The sequence below is a fragment of the Syngnathoides biaculeatus genome, chromosome 13, assembly GCF_019802595.1.
Source record: "Syngnathoides biaculeatus isolate LvHL_M chromosome 13, ASM1980259v1, whole genome shotgun sequence".
Taxonomy (NCBI): domain Eukaryota; kingdom Metazoa; phylum Chordata; class Actinopteri; order Syngnathiformes; family Syngnathidae; genus Syngnathoides; species Syngnathoides biaculeatus.
In genome coordinates, this window is record NC_084652.1 from 8,288,105 (window position 1) to 8,306,651 (window position 18,547).

The 18,547-nt window shown below is 40.2% G+C and overlaps 1 protein-coding gene across 5 annotated transcripts in view; it reads right to left on the reverse strand.

Annotated features, from left to right (window-relative positions):
- tep1 (telomerase-associated protein 1) overlaps positions 1-18,408 on the reverse strand; it is a 29,193-nt gene extending 10,785 nt beyond the window's left edge. Inside the window, exons 1-34 of one of the 5 annotated variants that reach the window (XM_061838622.1) lie at positions 18,274-18,408; positions 16,876-17,291; positions 16,408-16,587; positions 15,947-16,096; positions 15,121-15,285; positions 14,886-15,023; positions 13,540-13,611; positions 13,317-13,438; positions 13,084-13,241; positions 12,344-12,453; positions 12,173-12,251; positions 11,263-11,449; positions 10,318-10,588; positions 9,474-9,626; positions 9,321-9,395; positions 8,192-8,313; positions 8,033-8,101; positions 7,042-7,185; positions 5,971-6,262; positions 5,755-5,876; positions 5,562-5,675; positions 4,690-4,807; positions 4,422-4,616; positions 4,119-4,300; positions 3,904-4,045; positions 3,098-3,277; positions 2,930-3,022; positions 2,677-2,812; positions 2,444-2,603; positions 1,747-1,880; positions 1,576-1,664; positions 1,084-1,198; positions 763-997; positions 504-621 (exon numbers count right to left, since the gene is read on the reverse strand). In XM_061838622.1, coding sequence (XP_061694606.1) covers positions 504-621; positions 763-997; positions 1,084-1,198; positions 1,576-1,664; positions 1,747-1,880; positions 2,444-2,603; positions 2,677-2,812; positions 2,930-3,022; positions 3,098-3,277; positions 3,904-4,045; positions 4,119-4,300; positions 4,422-4,616; positions 4,690-4,807; positions 5,562-5,675; positions 5,755-5,876; positions 5,971-6,262; positions 7,042-7,185; positions 8,033-8,101; positions 8,192-8,313; positions 9,321-9,395; positions 9,474-9,626; positions 10,318-10,588; positions 11,263-11,449; positions 12,173-12,251; positions 12,344-12,453; positions 13,084-13,241; positions 13,317-13,438; positions 13,540-13,611; positions 14,886-15,023; positions 15,121-15,285; positions 15,947-16,096; positions 16,408-16,587; positions 16,876-17,289 — 5,034 coding nt within the window. In that variant the 5' untranslated portion in view covers positions 17,290-17,291; positions 18,274-18,408. Of the gene's footprint in view, positions 1-503; positions 622-762; positions 998-1,083; positions 1,199-1,575; positions 1,665-1,746; positions 1,881-2,443; positions 2,604-2,676; positions 2,813-2,929; positions 3,023-3,097; positions 3,278-3,903; positions 4,046-4,118; positions 4,301-4,421; positions 4,617-4,689; positions 4,808-5,561; positions 5,676-5,754; positions 5,877-5,970; positions 6,263-7,041; positions 7,186-8,032; positions 8,102-8,191; positions 8,314-9,320; positions 9,396-9,473; positions 9,627-10,317; positions 10,589-11,262; positions 11,450-12,172; positions 12,252-12,343; positions 12,454-13,083; positions 13,242-13,316; positions 13,439-13,539; positions 13,612-14,885; positions 15,024-15,120; positions 15,286-15,946; positions 16,097-16,407; positions 16,588-16,875; positions 17,292-17,650; positions 17,800-17,833; positions 18,009-18,273 lie in introns of those variants that run through there. The other 4 variants (XM_061838623.1, XM_061838621.1, XM_061838620.1 and 1 more) reach the window with 4 other exon arrangements.
- Positions 18,409-18,547: the final 139 nt, after the last annotated feature.

Here is an 18,547-nt window from a genome sequence, read left to right on the forward strand (position 1 = left end):
TTGTACATTTTACGATGTATCCTGCTTAATCATTTATATATATCAGGATTGGGGATACTGTCTACATAACTAGGTTCTTGATATGACATCACAAAAGTACTCAATCAAATGATCACGTTTAATGACTCAATAATTCATTTACCTGATGTACTAAAATGTACAGGTATTGTTAACACAGGTCCTGTATTTAGCCATCTACCTTAATAACAGCTACAAAAAAAAAATATTACATTTAATGACGCATCCACCTTAATTATTACAAAGGATCAGCAGTTAGGATGTCCCTGTAGCTACTTGCTGTGTTGGATCACAAAAACAAAAATCAAGAAAGTTAAATCAGCTTTACCAATTTTAAAAAGTATCAGTATTGGTATCAGCCATCCTACCCCTGTATCTACAATTGGTATCAGATCACTAAAACACGCAAAAAAAATGGCGCATGTGATGAGCACATTCTTTGCAAATAATTCATATTTACGAAATTAGTTTTTAGGATTTTGTACCTGTCCGGTGTTTGCGTTGACGAAGTGCAAAGTTCCTTGTCCAGTCCCAACAATCATCTGTCTTTCATTGCCCACCGCTATGCAAGTGGGCTCGAATGTGAAGGTGGATACCAGCTGGCTACGACACAAACAACAGACAGATCCAAATAAAAAAAGAGCCAAAAACATTTGGACTCAAACGTTTGATATATCTCTGGATGGCAAACATAGCTTCAAAACTCGATTGGCTTCAGCGAACAGAGTGAAATGTCAGCTGTACCTGCTCTCCATAACTGTTTGATTATCGTTGTTGAGCCATTCCACCGCCCGCACGCATCCGCTCGCCAGCAGGCCACGGGCCCAGGTGCTAGCGGGGCTCTCGGGAGGTTCGTTGAGGGCCTGTTGGACGAAGAGCGCCGGCCATTGGGACAGCACTGCCGCATGGCGCTGCAGAAAAGCTCGGCAGTCGTTGATGCTGGCCCGCTGGTCGGCGGTTAATGTGGATGACTTTTTATCTGGGGGGGCAGGACAGAAAAACAACCAAAAATACTTAATTTTATGTCATTAGGTCCGGCAAGCATCACACACACTGATGTCCTACCATACTCATTGTAAGTGTCCAGTAGGTGGCGCAGCAAGTTGTGACGCACATTGGCGTACAGGAAGTAATAGTTGGACAACAGGGTACGTAGCACCTCCAGCTCATCACTTTGTATCTAAGAAGTGAAATAAAACTTTCAAAAGATCTGACAACTTTTTTCCCTTTAAAAAAAAAAAAAAAAATCTATGAAAACAAATATTTTGTTCTAGAAAATTACTACAAATACTTGAAATTTTCTTTTTTTGTTTTTTCTGCTAAAAAATTGACCCAAAAAACTATCTTAAAAAAAAAACCAAAAACTTAAAAACTGCATTTTTCTATTTTGGAAGAAAAAAAAAAAAAAAAAAAATATATATATATATATATATATATATATATATATATATATATATATATTTTTTTTTTTTTTCCCCTCAAAGAAAAATATTCATAAAAAACAAAGAAAATATAAAACATGACTTTCTAAAAATGGTTGTTCAGAAGTTGACCAACCAAACTCGCAGGAAGATGCTGGAGAGCATCCACCTCTCCGTGTAGAAAAGTATCAGCACCCTGAGCGTCAGCCCTCAGCCACAGGTGACCTACAGGGGAGCCGGAGAGAGGATAACAAACCAGTGAAACTTTTAAATAGGGAAAAAAAAAAAAATTCACGTTTTTTGTTACCCGCCAACACAAGGTGAGCTCTTCTTCTGTGGTCTTTTGAGGTGAGGAGGACATCTTCAAAGGCTCGCCTCACGTCGGGGTTAGACAGAGCCAGCACGTAGTCTGTGTTGTGGCACTGAGACGGAATCATCATACTGCAAAACACAATCCATTTAAGATACCGGCGACAAGCGAAAAAGCAGAAACACAACACTTGTTGGCCAAATGGTAAATGTGTGGCTGAAGAATTTTTGTTTTCACTTTGTTGTTATAGTCGTCGGTGCTAAGCAGGGCAGTGACCTACCACTTAGATCTTCTGTGAATGGTCTTATGCATTAATGTCCATCTCTCAAACTCAAAATGTAGACTGCTTTGTTCAGAATTCATGGTAGCCACCAGCCAGCTGACTTATTAGTTGCCAGATGTTTGTCATTTGAGGTCAAGGACACTGATGAACTCTAAAGATGCTTCAACATCATTTTTAAGGCCACTTTGACCAGATTTAACCTTTCTAAGGTTAAACTAATCAAATGTAACGCTTTCTAAGGTCATTGATAAACTGACATTTTGAGTGAGCATTCCGGCAACACATGAGTCGCCAGTTTTAGCGGTCAAAAAAGGTTTCCGAATAGTTTGCCTCTATTACAAGCGTTCCATAAACAATCAGTTGCTCATAGTTTATCGGTTTTAAGCCCCTCTCAATCAACATTTGACATACCTTCGTAAGCTTTGCACAACCTGGGTAAATGCCGCCATGGGAACACGTCCTCTGGGGGTCCTGCACAGTGGCAGCAGTTCCTGCCATGTGACCTGTCCTTTGACCGAGCATAGGTCGTTGCACACGTTCAGTAATGAGTACAAGTCTCGTTCTCTAAGGCCTGGACATGAAGAGAAGAAGATGGTTAGTAATGAGGCAAAACCAGATTAACCAATATCAGTTGTTCGTCATACCGGAGGTGCTGATTGTGAGTGCTGTCAGAGCCAACTGGAGTCCCAGCATACTTCTGTGGTCTGAACAAAGTCTCTTCAGGCAGTACTGGACCAGCATATTGAGGGACTGCGGCAAAGCTTGGAGGTTCTCATTCAGCTAAGGCACAAAGACACCAATTCAAAGTTTTATTAATATGCTATCTGGGGATTAATAGGACATGCTGCAACGGGACAAAATATTGCCTCATATCTCTGAATGTAAGTGAAAGTGAACCTTGTCAAAAGTAGCAAAGTTCCTCAGCTCTTCACATGCCATGTGGAGGTAGAGAGGACACTCTGCCCCTTTCTTCATGATCAGCATCTGCAGCTGTAGCAAACACCAGAATCTGTCACCAAGAACGAATCAAATGTTGGAAAATGACAACGAAAGACGAGAGGGAACCTGGTTATTGAAGGTGGAGTCACTAAGTTTCTTCCCTAAGGCATCCAATTCCTTCCGAATGATTTCCTTTCGCTCGGTCACTGTGAGCAGCGGCAGAGTGAAGAGCAGTGTCGAGCTCTTCTTGGACAGCGCGTGCAACAGCGATGAGGTGGATGTGGCACTGGTCACCAAACAAACACCCTGAAAGGCAAAATAACCTGGCTTATGATAACGGGATTCAAAACTTTGTCATTCGTGGAATTAGATGCACTGATGAGGATATGGTCGGACAATATATATATATATATATATATATATATATATATATACACACACACACACACACACACACCACACACACACACACACACACAAAAACGAAACATTTTACCAAGAGAATAAAGTAAATCATATCAGAATAAAGTTATATATTTATGAAAAATATATATTTATATATAATTTTACATTTTCAAAGTGAAACGTATTTTGTCAAGAAAAAGGTTTCACACTTTTAAGAGATACAGTATAAGGCTTGATTTTTTTTTTTTTTTTTTTTTAAAGAGAAAGTTCTACATTTCCAAGAAAATATTTTCTTTTCCAGGTTAAGAAGAATAAAGTTGTTCTCATGAGGAGAAAAAAAGCATTTTTGAGGGCAGGGGATAGCATTTAAGATAACTTTTTAATTTCCATCGATCAATTTTTGAGGAAAGTTGAAGCGTCACCCAAAAAAAATACTCTTAGGAACAATTTATTTCTGAGAATTAAAAAAAAAAAAAAAAGTTTACTTCTTGGAGGAATAAGTCCAAAAAAAAGATTTCGTTACAGACCTGGGGTAGATACTGCGGTATCCAACCAGAGCTGAGCTGATCCCAGTCATCACGCACAAGATCGGCCCCATCCACCACCAGCACAAGAGGCTTGTCCCTCTTCATCTCTTTCAAAGTAGTGTGAAACTCTGATAGCAAATCCCTTTAAAGATTTCAGGAAACATCCTCGCATCACACACACAAACAAACTTCACTGTAAGTTGATGTGAACACACTTGTATGTGATGGGAAGAGGCGATTCCTCCTCTTTCAGCCGCCTCAAACAGCAGACGAGACAGTGCAGGAGGTTGACCACGGAGCAAGATGATTGGCTTGCTGCTGTCGAGTATGAGATGACGTCACATGCCAGGTTTTTCTTGGACTCGGTGCTGCTTCTGAGGGCCTCAGCTAGCGCAGCCTTCCATCCAAGAAAAGTTGAAATTGTGCGTTATGAAACATTTTTTTTTTTCTTTTAAATAAATAGAAAAACAAAATGTTCTGTTGTCACCAAGTGCAGTTTCCGGGGTGGAATGATTTACCATGAAGATCGTCTTGCCCTGCCCAGGCGGTCCCTCCACCACCACAGTCCCTCCTTTGGCCTGCGTTTGCTCCACCATCTCCACGGCGGCCGACAGGAGCTTGGCCCGGCTGAGAAACTGCCTTTGCAGCGACTCCTGGTGAACTTCTTGCTCCAACACTGCAGATTCTGTGCTGGCCTCGTCCTCGTCATCCTCCTGAGAAGAAAACAAAATAAACAAAATGTTCAATTTGGCAGCTCGGATGAGACGTTGCCGTTGAAGCGCTCACGTTGACAAATTGCTGGACGACGGCCTCCCAAATGTCCTCCAGCACTGCTTTGGCAAAGTTCTCCAGGTTCTTCAAGTAGGGTTTGCCCTCCACGACACCGCCCCACTCGCTCGTGTAACTGGCACGGAGAGACACACACTCCATTCATTTCTTGTAATGGCAGGTTGTCTCAATACTTTTCCATTTGAAATGGAGCAATAAATTAATGCAATATCACGGAACAAACACAGTAATGCCTCGGTTCGTGACCACAATCCGTTCCAGAAAACGGTTCGAGAAGTGATTTGTTCGAAAACGAATCAATGTTTCCCAGTACAATGAATGGAAAAAAATTATCTGTTCCAAGTCTAAAAAAATTAGGGTTTTTTTAAAGCATTTTTTGTTAGCTTTTCCTGATAAACTGCACAGTAGAAATACATGTATAGTTTAAATACTTTATACAATAAAATAATTTAAGACATTTATTTTTTGCTTAAAATGTATGCTTTAGTAGTAGAGTAAACTAGGCTGGGAGTGGATTGTCGTATCTGTTGCGACTCAGCCCCCAGCCTTGTAAACACTTTTTTTTTTTTAATTAACAAAAGTGCAGAATAACTTTAAACCAGCAATAATGAGGGGACAAAAAGCATTTTTTTATTTTTACAAAAAGTAACAAAAACATTCGTAACTCGAGTTAAATTAAATTTTTCGTTCGAAAACAGATTTGTACTAAAACAGGGACGTTTGAAAACCGAGGTACAAGTGGACTAGAATTTTGGTTGGAAGTGTAGGTCTGTCAGTACTTCTGATAATGTTAAGGCCAGCGGTGATTTCTGTTAAATTTCTACTCCACCAACATTACGTACATTTTGAAAGCCCTCCAAAGAACTCACTTGTTGGTGACCTTCATCTTGTGGACTTGGATCCATTGCTTCAGACTTTCCATTTTGGACTCGGCCTCCTTTGATTCAGGGGCAAAGTCGGACTTCCAAGCCACAGGTACCGTTCTGAAGAGGAAAAAAAAAAAAAAAAAAGTTTTTTTCCGCCTCCATCGGATTTTGATGTATGAGGAAAAATACAAAATACTTGATGACGCCAGGGTCCCTGAAATAGCACAACATCCGCTGCCTTGCCGCATGACCGTGGAGAGCCTGAAAGTGACGGATCTCCATGTCTGTAATTGACAGGCCCTCGGGGCCCGATGCCAGCTAGGACACAAAAACAAACATTTGACAAGCGACCAATTCATGGAGACAGGGAACATACAGCGCATGGCAACATTTTAAGATGTATTTTTCTTACCCATTTGTACTGCGGAAGATCCGGTAGAGAGGGTGCGTCCGGCACGAGGCCGTACCTCTGTCCCAGGATCACCACCATCATCTGACTGCGGCCCACCTCCGCCAGGCACAGCGCTGCGGCTCGGTCCGATTCCTCCTCGGTCACGCCCCAGCGCAGCTCCACCTCCTGCAGGTGGAGGTGGTGCGGTGCAGCACGGCGGCGCAGCTCCGGGAAGACACTGCGCACCAGGATGTCGCGCTCGGCGTGCATGTCGCGGAAGGTGGATGAGATGAAGACGCGCACGTCACGCCACCTGTGGACGGACGAGACCATCACAGAGAATTATCGAATGCGAAACAATTCCAGTCTATATATTTATATAACATTAACTGCGTCCTTCATTTTTAATTCTCAACTTAAATTTTGAATTACCTTTATATTTTACTCACAAAAAACTACTGATAGTTATTCAACTAACAATTTTACTAAATTAATAACATATTTAGCATTTTTTTCCCCCCAAAGGGTTCCCGGAGCGTTCCCGAGCAAGCAGAGAGAATTTAAATTAACTTATTATATTTACAGTATGTACCTTTTATATTTTGAATTAAATGGCTTGATTAAATGGCGGCACGGTGGAAACTGGTTAGAGCGTTGGCCTCACACTTCTGAGGACGGGGATTCAAATCCCAGCCCCACATGTGTGGAATTTGCATGTTCTCCCTCGCGCCTTTTTGTGTTTTCTCCGGGCATTAATATTTTGTGACTATGAGTGCGACTGTTGTCTCTCTCTACGTCCCCTGCGATTGGGTGGCAACCAGTTCAGGGTGTATCCTGCCTACTGCCCGATGATAGCTGGGACCCTTGTGAGGATAAGTGGCTCAGAAAATGGATGGATGGCTTGATTAAAATTGTTTGGCATTATAATCAAGTGATCAATTTTACATTTTTAATACCTTATTCAGCAGTGATTCATCTTATTTTTAATGCTTTCAAAATGACATTTTTTTATTAATTTTTTCAAAAATTACCTTCTCTATTTTAGTCTCATTTTAAAAATGACCTTATGTATTCCTTTTTTTTTTGTATTACCTTAACTTTGGGGTGATGGGAATTGAGGCCAGGCTGTTGGTCATCTCGGGATCTTTGGCTCCTTCTGGCGCTGGGACGTTGTACACTTTGTCCAAATGCTCCACGTGGTTGAGCAGCCTGGTCGAGCCTCGCTCAGCCACAAATCTGGTTTAAACATGGACGCATACAAATGTATGAAGGTTGACCTTTTTCATGATTGACTGTAAAATGCAGCCATTCATCCATTTTGGTGTATCAAAGATTTCTTGCCTCAATTATGTTTTTAGTGTAGTTTTGTTTTTGTTTTTTTTTAATTGAATTTACTTAAAATTGTTATATTTGTAGACACGATTGTGTATACATCTAAATTTTTTGTTATTTCTGGTTTCATTATATATATATATATATATATATATATATATATATATATATATATATATATATATACACACACACACACACACACACACACTTTTCAAATCTTTCCCATTCTGTATTTAATATTTTATTTTGTATTTTGTCTATTCTGTAATATATTGGTATTTCCATGTAAATTCATGTTATTTTCCAAACAGCTTGGGGATTTTGCCACATATTTGTGTAGCTTTCATCTAATAGTTTTGCATTTTTTTTTTAAACATACAGTTTTCAAATTTTCCCCATTCTGTATTTAAGATTTTCTTTTGTATAATAATTTCTTTGAATCTTTTCACAATATTTGTCTATTCTTTAATATATTGGTATATTATAGTCAGGTATATTATACTCAGGTTATTTTCCAAACAGTTTGGTGATTTTGCCACATATTTGTGTAGCTTTCATCTAATAGTTTTGCATTTTCAGTCAAGTATTTTTTTCTAGTTTGTATTTTCTCAAATGTTTGGCATAACATTTGCTGCACTTGATTTAAACATTGTTCACTTCTTTCCTCTGATTTGTGATGTTTGAAGACATTTTCGTGAACTGCCCATCCAAAATCCCATTTTAGCATGGACTGAAACTGATGTTTTACCTCAGCATTTGTTCGCTGAAGCCCCGCAGAAACACGTGGTTCGGGTCGCAGGTTTTGGACTCATACACTCTACAAAAACACCAAGCCCCCACCAAAAAAATATGTTTTAAATTGAGGGACTCTTACCATTTGTCCTTTGCTAAAAGCATTAAGCCTTACGTGCTCGACATGGCGATTTCAAGAAAAAGGCATCTGTTCCTACATTCCTTCCTGTAGCTTTTGATGGCCCATGCCACCTCGTTGCTTGTCCAGTTCTCAGTCAGCATGATGATGTTGTCTGCCTGAGGGAGCAAACGTTTGTGACAAAGATAACTGGGACATTGACGTGAAACGAACCAACACTTTTAAACCCGCATAATATGGCCAGGACTTATAGTCTGAAATTTGCACAGATAAAGTTGCATCCCCCTCCCCTTAAAAATAAATAAATAAAATAATTTTTTAATAAAGTTTTTAAATTTTATCAGCATAAGATGGTATTTTTCTTATTTTTCTTTTAGGAAAAGATTCAAGTTATAAGAATATAGTCATTTACCCAAGAATAATGTAGGATGAATATGAAGTATTTTTATGAAGATAAACGTCACAATGTTAAAAGTTGCATTTTTTCAAGAAAGAAACAAATATCACAATGCTACATGAATGACAAAAATCATAAAAAAAAATTGTCGTGAAAAAAAGTTGTATATCAAGAGTAAACCATTTTTTAAAAAGTTCATTAAATTGTTTTTTTTCCCCCCCAAAGAAAAGGTCATGAATAGTTTTCTGTATTCATGAGATAAATTGTGACTAAAGCTGCATGTTCTTTTCCCAAAAATATTACTTTATACAGAAGTCACATGTAAGAACAAATAAGTCATAATATTAGGATAATAGTCATTTATTTTTTAAATATATTAGTTACAATGCTATGACAAAGTTGAATTTCAGGGAGGAAAGTCTGAAATATGGGAATGAAGTCGTATCTTTCCAAGAAAGAAAAAAAAACCCAAAACATCTGACTTTTATGAGAAATAAATGTAACTTTTTTTTTTGAGAAGTCAACTGGGATAGTCTCCAGCACGCCTGTGACCCCAATGATGATAGCGGTTCAGAAAATGGATGGATGTTTTAATGCTTTCAGAAGTCTTATTTTTGAGAAAAAGTCCTCAAATAAAGTGATATCGTAACATTCCGACAAAGTCACTCAGCCCCTTAAGAGGCCAACGTACGTACAAGCAATTAATGAAGTCCCTTTTATATAATATGTCGCCTTCAATTGAATTGACAGCTTGACAAATGAACAAACCTTGTTTTGCCGGAGGATCTTGTGGCAGTAAGAGCTCAATTCGGCCCGTTTGTCTCTCGTCACTTTTGTCAACGCCTGCGAGGACAGCCAGCGGGTCAGTCAGTCTGCGTCATATTTATCTATACTTGCGCATCTTCTAAGAGTTTGTTGTGCCTTGATTTGCCGCATCACGCTCTGCACATTTTCCAAAAGCAAGTCGGACTCCAGCTGCGCGTCTGCATATTGGTAATAGTCCACCAAGCAGACGTGGGCATCCTCGCAGCTGCTGGCGATCATAAGTGAGAGCAGAATAGTCACCTCCAGCATCTGAAAAGAATGACCAAAAGTCACCTTATGAGGACAAATTGATTTTATTCTCACAATTTAATAAAATACTTTCCCCCTCAAGAATATGACTTCATTTTCCTTGTAATTTTTTTCCGCCCGAGAAATATCAATTTCCAAAATGTTAGTATTTTTCTACTAGACTATTACTTTACTCTTATACTTTGGTCTATTAGAAAAACAAGGTTTTATTGCAGTTGCATTATATTTTTTTTTATTTTAAACAGACCTATTCTTATAATCCTATATCTTTTCATAAATGTGAAAATGTGGTACGCTTAAACTTACTTCTTTATTAGAAAAAAAAAATTACTCGTTTTATGACTTTTTTTTAGGGAAGGTTTAACTGTTCCTGTAAAAGAACATTAAAAAAAAAAAAAAGTTTTACTTTCATAACATTTAACAATTTTCTCATAAAAGTTAGACATAAAGAAGTCCTGTTTCAAATTTTAAAAAAAGGCAACATTTGTGGAATAATCTATTTTCACTAAGTCTAAAAATTACATGAATAGATTTTTTTAAGGTTGCAACAATAGGAGAACGGTCGTTTCTTAAAGAAAAAAAAAGTTATATTTTCCAAGAAAAGTGGTGTATGTTTACAAAATTATAACAGCAGTTTTAAATTTAAAAAAAAAATGAAAATTTGCTGCCTGATAAGAAAATATTATCTTACAGAAGGAGAGAGCTTGTCCGCTTCACTCTTTCTTTTCTTCCTGTTATCAAATAGTTGCATCTCCTCTTCCTCATCCTCACTGAGCTCCGTGTTGGGTGGAAGGCAGAAGTCCAGTTCTTTGTTCCAGGACCGCGTGTAATTCATTTGGTAGTTGATAAAGATGACTGTGCGTCCCGGAAGGGGCGGGATATTGTAGCGGCAGGAGATCTGCACCGCTGTTTCCAGGGCTTGCCGGTAACGGTCCAGCAAGTTGATGGTGTACACCCTCCGACTGTGCATCATTTCATAATAATACATTTTTAAATTTTCACTACAAATGTAAATGTCAAAATAAAGTATACTGTATTAACATTCCAAAAATAAGATACAGTGATGGGATAAAAATGACAGGAGGTTGGGGACCACTGCCTTAAACATTTGAACACAAATGGTGGAGCAACAAAAGTTGACTGACAATACTCAGAGGAATCCATTAATTATCCTCTGAAAAATGGGTAATACTACAGTAGCTTACTTTCAGCCGAAAAGCACGTTTTCGTACATCTCTCTATTTTTGTATTATATTCCTCCAAGGTGGCGCACACACCAAAAGAAGCACCACAATGTCCAATGACTTAAAGCAAAAATGTGTCAAAATGTCCCCCCCCCACCATTGTATTTAATCATATTATTACTGTTCTCATAAATTATATTCTACATGGATATTTTTCTTATTAAAAGTTTTTCCTGGATGCTGGAACAATTAATGACGTTTCAATTAATTTTACGGGGAAAAGATGATTTAAGAGTATTTTGATTTTAAAGAATGGCCACAGGATGTACTCTATTTGTACATTATTATTATTGATCTATTTAATAAATTACATTTAAACAATTAGAAATAGTATTTTAATACTATTCGAGTTAGGAATTCTTTAGTTCAAATGATGACATTTGTTGTCATACTTGGCTTTGAAGAGTTGGTCCTTTTTAGTGCGGTATATACGGTAGACAAAGGGCACACCGAGCGCCACCCGCAGTCGCTTCTTGCTGGCCGACTCCCAGTCCAGGCGACGGAAGCGCTTGCTCTTTGGGAGTTGGTTGAGGATATTCTTCAGGATCACTTGGTTGGTAGGGGCCTCTTGTGGTGATGCTGTGGGGGGGGGGGTGACATTATATACCAAATATGTCTGTGTACTGTATGTATACAGAGTATATGTATGATATGTAATGTGGAAAAAAAAATAATTAACCTATTACTGTTTCTTCAATTTCTTATGTGAATGCCTGCATGCTAGCACTGAAGATATTTTACCTGAAGAATACATAATCTCATTTGCATTAATAAATATGATTTGGGTTATTATTAAAAAAAAAAAAACACAGAAAATGGTTGGCTATCAACTGAAACTATTTTGAGCCATTTTCCTTGTCATCTTTGCTGTTGTTAAAACAACTGTACCTTTATTTCTTTCTCCCCCCCAAACACCAGTACTATAAAAAACTGTCACTGTGTCATTGTTTACATCAAAATGCACGAGTTCAGGAATTGGTACTTGGTGTTACACTAATCGCATCCATATTTCAGTCAGCAGTGATTTCACAGTCTCCACTTGACTACAGCATATCACAGACATAACTCAATCTCTATTTTGCTGCTGTATTATTTCTCAGTTTCCACTCAGCTTGGTGTCACAGTTGTTTAATAACGAGTCTCGGTTTTCGCAGTCTCCAGCTATACCAGAAGCGGAAAACAGACGTCCCCGAACAGAGAAGGAGCCGAGACGGGAAGGCACAGTGGAAAACTACCACAATAGTGCTGCATTCTCTGCTCCCCCTCTGTGGTCATGAAAAATAAAAAATATGGATGACTCACCAAGACTGCGAAGCTCCATGACAACTTTGTAGGCAGACAGGAAGCGGAAGGGAAACTGACGGCTCTGAAGAACTGCTTTCTGTTAACAAAACATAATAGCCGACTCTTACCTATATGAATATGAACCCAAGGATCCAAATTTTTGTGCTAAGATGAATTTGAGCGTCTCACCTTATTCGTGAGCCTGCTGATGATCTTCTGGTGATGCTTTGCACTAATACCCTGGTAGATCATGTTCCTCAGGTTCCTCAGCATAGCCATAAAGGGCAGAGAATTATTGTCTGGACGCAAGACACGCACTTGTTAAATTATATTAAGTGAGCAGCATTATATAAATGGCTAAAAAGAACAACAAAAGTATCTGGGCATATTAATTGTATTTTCCACCGAATTTTAATTGTTATAATATCACATTCAGATCTATCTTGTTTGACACTGCACATTCCTGATCCTGTATAAGCTTCATATTCGATAATGGACTAATAGGAGGATTTTTTAACATTGTTGCCCAGTGATAAATTTAGTAGTGTAATAATTTTAGACAATGTGTCTTTTCAATACAAACTTTATTTAAATTAGATTAAGAGCTGAACAACGTTGTTTACTGCCTGATTTTTTGCTGAACCTTTTTTTTTTTTTTTAGTCAAGGTGTGCTAACACTATTAATATTATATGGATTAATTCATCCATTCATTAATAAAATGTTTTGGACAATACGAATACTGCATGATATAATAGATCTTGGAAAATGGAACGAGTTATTTTATAAATTATTATTGGAGCCAATACCTAAAATTTTAATTAACAATCTATGATGAAAATGAGAATGAAAAAAAAAACATTTGGGGGAGGGGGAATTAATTTCATGGATAAAAACAAGTCTGGTGGAGGTTAAAAACAAAAAAATGTACCAATCAGTTTCTCCCAGGTGGCGGCCTTGTTGCCCTCGAGACTAAGCAGACGTTCCCATGTTTCTACGTTCTTGAGCTTCATCCTTTGACCCGCCCTCTCCCGCTCCCACGAGCCCTCCAATCCGCTGTGGTTGAACGCTTTCAGGTCGGCGGGATACCTGCGAGCAGGAAAAAAGCGAAGATGAAGACAGCCACTCCGTGTCATTTGCGTAATTCTGCAGTGTTTATTTTACTTTCGTCCCAGGATGGCCATGACGTGCTCGGCTGGTTCTTTGATGTGCAGCTTCTTGATCATCTTCTTCATGTTGAATTCGCTTTGCTTTTTGTCTACCGTCTTTTTGGGCTTTACTTCTAGCTACACACAGACAAGTCACCGTTATTCACCCTCAAAATGGATGTTCAGAATCAACGTCAAAATTGGATTGATTATTTTTTTTCCCCCTCTTCCCCACACACATATTTCTGCAGCATTGATGTGTCAGATCGCAGCATGTTGGCCCATTTTTCCATATCCTCGCTGGTTGGTTTCTGCAGAAAATTAAAAGACATGAGAATATTAAGACAATACAGGGTGTTTACTTACAGTACCGTAATTTCCGGCCTACAGAGCGCATCTGATTATAAGCCTCACCAAGTACACTTGTAAAGGAAATACCATTTGGTACATAAATAAGCCGCACCTGTGTAAAAGCCGCAAGTGCCCACTTTGAAACACGAGATTATTATTATTATGATTTACAAAAAAGGACAGTACACAGAAAGAGCTTTCAAAGTTGTAATACCTTAGCTTAACATGGCAACAACACGGTAGCACAAACAGGACCGGTTTAAAAAAAAAAAAAAAAAAAAAAAAAAGCCGTGGCAGCTACAGTACAAACACGGTAGGACAACACTAACAGGGCCAGTGTTTAAAAAAAAAAACCACTTAAATCACTGAGACGCAGCACTAACAGGGTCGGTTTAAAAAAAAAAAAAAATCCACTTCAACACGACGGCAGTAACACGCTAGCGCAGCGCTAAGAGGGCCGGTTAAAAAAAAAAATTAAAAAAAAAAAAAACGGTAAAAGTCACTTCCCTGGCACATATATTCCACCGCCGTCACTCTTACCTTTTCCCCTCGAGTGCCACCTTGCGGCCGTTAGAAAAACATGCACAAATTAGCCGCATCACTGCATAAGTTGCAGGGTTGAAAGGGTGTGAAAAAAGCCGCGGCTTATAGGCCGGTGTGATGGTCTGAGCGCTCCTGGTGCTGAAAAGTCTCCTTGTGATTAACGCGTATGTACGTATATTTTGTAGACTTCCGGCCAATCTGAAACATGTTCGCCATGGACGTCTCAGAAAGACAAACAAAGCGAACGTACTTGTGTATATCTTTTTTTTTTTTTTTTTTTTAAATCAACTTTTGTTTTAAGGTTAGGGTATAGCGTATGTTAGCTACCTCTATGTAGAAGAAGGGGAACTATGAGACTGGGGGATTTCCCAGTAAGTGTCTGCTATGTAATCAGAGCTCCCCTGTTAGTAACGCATGCGCATTAATCACATGGAGACTTTTCAGCACAGGGGAGCGCTCAGACCGTCACACCGGAGATTACGGTAATCATTTCAAAGGAAGGGACCCTTAAAGACTGCAATTCTGTATTAGCAATATTTTATAAAAAGGTGCGTCATCCATTAGAACTGAGGCTAACCATATTTGAAAATGTACAGAAGTATTGTCTGTGCCCGATGAATCCAGCTAAATGTAATAGTTTCCATAAGAAAACAAACATGACAATAAGATGCAATGAGAGTAAATAGCATACCTTTTTGTTGCACTTGTTGCGGTTGCTCTTACAGCGGTGTTTCCGTGTGTTGTACTTGGCCAGCTGATACTCGCTAAACTGCTTGAACTTGTCAGTCATGGCCTTTTTCAGGCACATGGGCAGCGAGCGGCTGAAGCACTGCAAGCAGATTTTAAAGCATAGGATGAGATGGAGGTCGGCCATGACAGAAGCGGTGCGGTGCTGATGCGTTATGACAGGATTGTGGTCTACATACTGTACTGTAGATGCGCACCACCTCAAGCCAGTCGGACGGCAGCTGGACAGCGGCGCAGAAATAGCGGCGCACGTGCGACTTGGTGGCAGGGTGATTGGCGGCCAGAGCCAGCAGGAAGTTGGCGGTGATGCGGATGTTCAATTCTTGTCTTGTGTACAGCGCCACCTAAATGGAGTGAAGCCCAGTGTCCATCACTGACACAAAAAGGGGGATTACACACACAGATAAGACTAATTGGAATCCCCAAATCAGTTTTGATTATTGGATATCTTTAGAGATGATCACCTGTTGAATAAGCACTGCATATATGAACCATACACCACCATGAAGTATGCATTATTGCCACCTACAGGACTGGAGTGGAACATTAATATGAACATGTTTGGGATTCCACTGATTTACCCCGGGCGGCACAGTTCTGAGGACCCGGGTTCGATCCCGGCCCCCCCCCCTGTGTGGAGTTTACATGTTCTCCCTTTGCCTGTGTGGGTTTTCTCCGAGCACTCCGGTTTCCTCTCCCATCCCAAAAACATGCAACATTAATTGGACACTCTAAATTGCCCATAGGTGTGATTGTGAGTGTGACTGTTTGTCTCCATGTCCCCGGCGATTGGGTGGCAACCAGTTCAGGGTGTACCCTGCCTGCGGACAGCTGGGATAGGCTCCAGGACTCCCCGTGACCCTCGTGAGGATAAGCGGCAAAGAAAATGGATGGATGACTTACCTAGAAGCAGTTTTTGCATAAATGTGTCATCATGCATGTGCTGATATTTGATATGTTCTGTTTGTCTCATTTGTTTATTTTTTTCCCTCCAGTATTCTGTACCTTGAGAATAAATTGGGGGTCAGATATGGCAATGTCCTGCACCAGCTTGGTGATTCTGGACCACACACTGTCCTCGGCATCCCAGTCCTTCTGACCCGGCGCGGTGCTCTTGTTGACCAGGGAGAGGCACACGGCATTCAGCAGGAGATACTGAGGGGACATGGCGTAAAAAAAGTAGCAGGTTGTAGAACTATTAAGATGGATGGATGGATGCATCCAACTCGTATTTTTGCCTTGCACCCAGTGGTTCTAGGTTTTAATTACTGCATCTTTCAGTGCGGAACAGCTGATACATAACAAAAGGCCACAATTTTATTCTCTTAACAAATACAAGTGTAGCTCAGCTTCAGGCTAGCAAAAGTAACTTCTAGCTCATTTGAACAGCCTCTATCAGGCTCTTCAGACGAATCCATACCACAAATAAATGTAATGTGTGTTTATATTTGGTATTTCCTCTTTACCTTCTTATTCTTTAGCTCCTCTTCGATCTGCTGCTTGTTACGGTCCACCTCTGCAAATTGCTCCAGCCTCCTGACCACTGTTTGCTCTTTCTCCCGATGATCTGGTACGGAGACTTCCATGGGTTCGGGAGCAAACACACCCTCCTCGGATGACATTTGATCATCCTCATCTGAATACATCTGAAGCAGAAAACATAAAAAGCAAAAAATAAATAAACTACCTGGGCATTGTTGGTCTCGTTACACACAAAGGGGACAAATACTTTTTTAAGGCAATGTATTTGCATTGTGAATTTTGCAATTCAGCTACTTAGAGAATAGAAAATTGTGCAAGAAGTACTGAAACACTGAATATGTGCATTAACAGATTTAGAGATGGCCAAACTAAATTAATCTCTTCCACCGCGAAGTCTAATTTCCCAGACTCTTTAGTGAGAAGTTTGAGAACGTGATGAGACGTTCACTTACGCTTGTTTCTTCGAAAGAGCACAGCTGCGCTTCCGATACTTCCTCTCCGACTTCATCATGTTTCTTCTGCTCTTCTTCTCGTGGAAGGAAAGAAGATGGGAGGGACAAATGAGAGAGGAGAGCATCGCCTGATAAAGAGGAGGAGAGGAGAGGGTTGACAGTGGACGGAGTCAAAGAGGTGAGATGGGAGGAGTTCAGAAGCGTGTTGTTGGTGCTGAGGAGCGATGAAGAGACTGAGGACAAGAGGGCGGAGGAGGTGGCGGTCAGGCTGGAGGGCTGCAGGGAGGTGCTCTGTAACGAGGACGACGTCTGCACCAGGAGCTTGTTCTCCAGGCAGGGCGGGACGTAGTTGGAGGACAAGCTCCATCCGCTCGTGGAGGAGGCCATGTTTGTTTGCAAATCCAGCGCACTCATGCCTGAAAGGTGATTAATCAATTAAGTGGACAAAAGATGGCAGACAAGTGGTACAAACATTGGACGACTAAAGAGACGGGGCTGTTGATAACGTAGGGCAGAGACAGCCATAAAGAGGGAACAAAGTCTGCAAAAGCTTGGCTCAAACACAAGAACAAGAGCCAATGCAACGCAAAGGGTAAATCATACAAACACATAGCGCATTTTAAAATAATCATTGAGACATGAAAACCAACTATAAATAACATTTAAGTCGCAAATAACCAATATATGGAGCCACGTATTTAAAAAAAAAAAAGTTATTTTAGGATTCTTCCGATACTGTTTTGAAAACCCTATGATTGAATTAAAGTTTACTGACTCGTTTGTTTGTTTCAAAAACAGCTTAAACTGGTTAATCATGAAGAGGCGCAGATAACAAGCCAACACTAAGTTTTTTTGCTAATGCTGTGGGGGTGTGACGGCGGCTTAACAGTGAGCAGCTCCTTCGTATGAAGGCAAACTCAAGCGAAAAAAATATCGACAATATTCTCATAAAGCGCACCTGTTTTACGTTAACGTGTGCTGCCAGCGTTTACTGTCAGGTTCTGTCATTTGTTCGCGGAGATAGTTCAAGCAGGCGAGACACAAACTCGTCTACGTTTCCTGTAAATGCTCTAACGCACCCCAGCTGCTTCTCTTAAGGGCGCCGATTGGCTGACATCGGCCAGCTGTTTCTGTCGAAGGCGATGATTGGCCAGGATGTCGCATGGCTTAATATACCCCCGCGTTGATTGGTTGACACAGTGCCCGTTTTTACCGTAATTCTTCACCTCCACGCCCCCAATCTTTCTGAAAATCACCTCAAATAGCCTTAAATGAAAACGATTATATCAATGCGCTGAGTTGAAATGTCTGTGTATAAAAACGGGAGGAGGCAGTGACTTCACAGGAGTTGTTAAAAGGTTAAAATGGCAAAGTCGTAGCGAAACACGGTGGCGTTACCGTAACAGTTTGTAGACAGTTCAAAGCAGGAAACGAGGGCGCTCTATTTCCGCTGCAGCAACGAGAACCACTACGTCATAAAAGAAAGGAAAATGTGGACTGGAAGGGCAAACTAAGGCCAGGACAAGAAACCCGAGTCCACCTTAAGTCGCTCCTCTGCGTCGGTTGTCATTTTCCAGTCCAGTACACAGCGACTGAAAGGATCGAGTCGAGGTCGTTGTCGGAGTTTTGTGAACGTTCCAAGCTAGCCAAGCTCTATTAGCCCGCCCGCTCG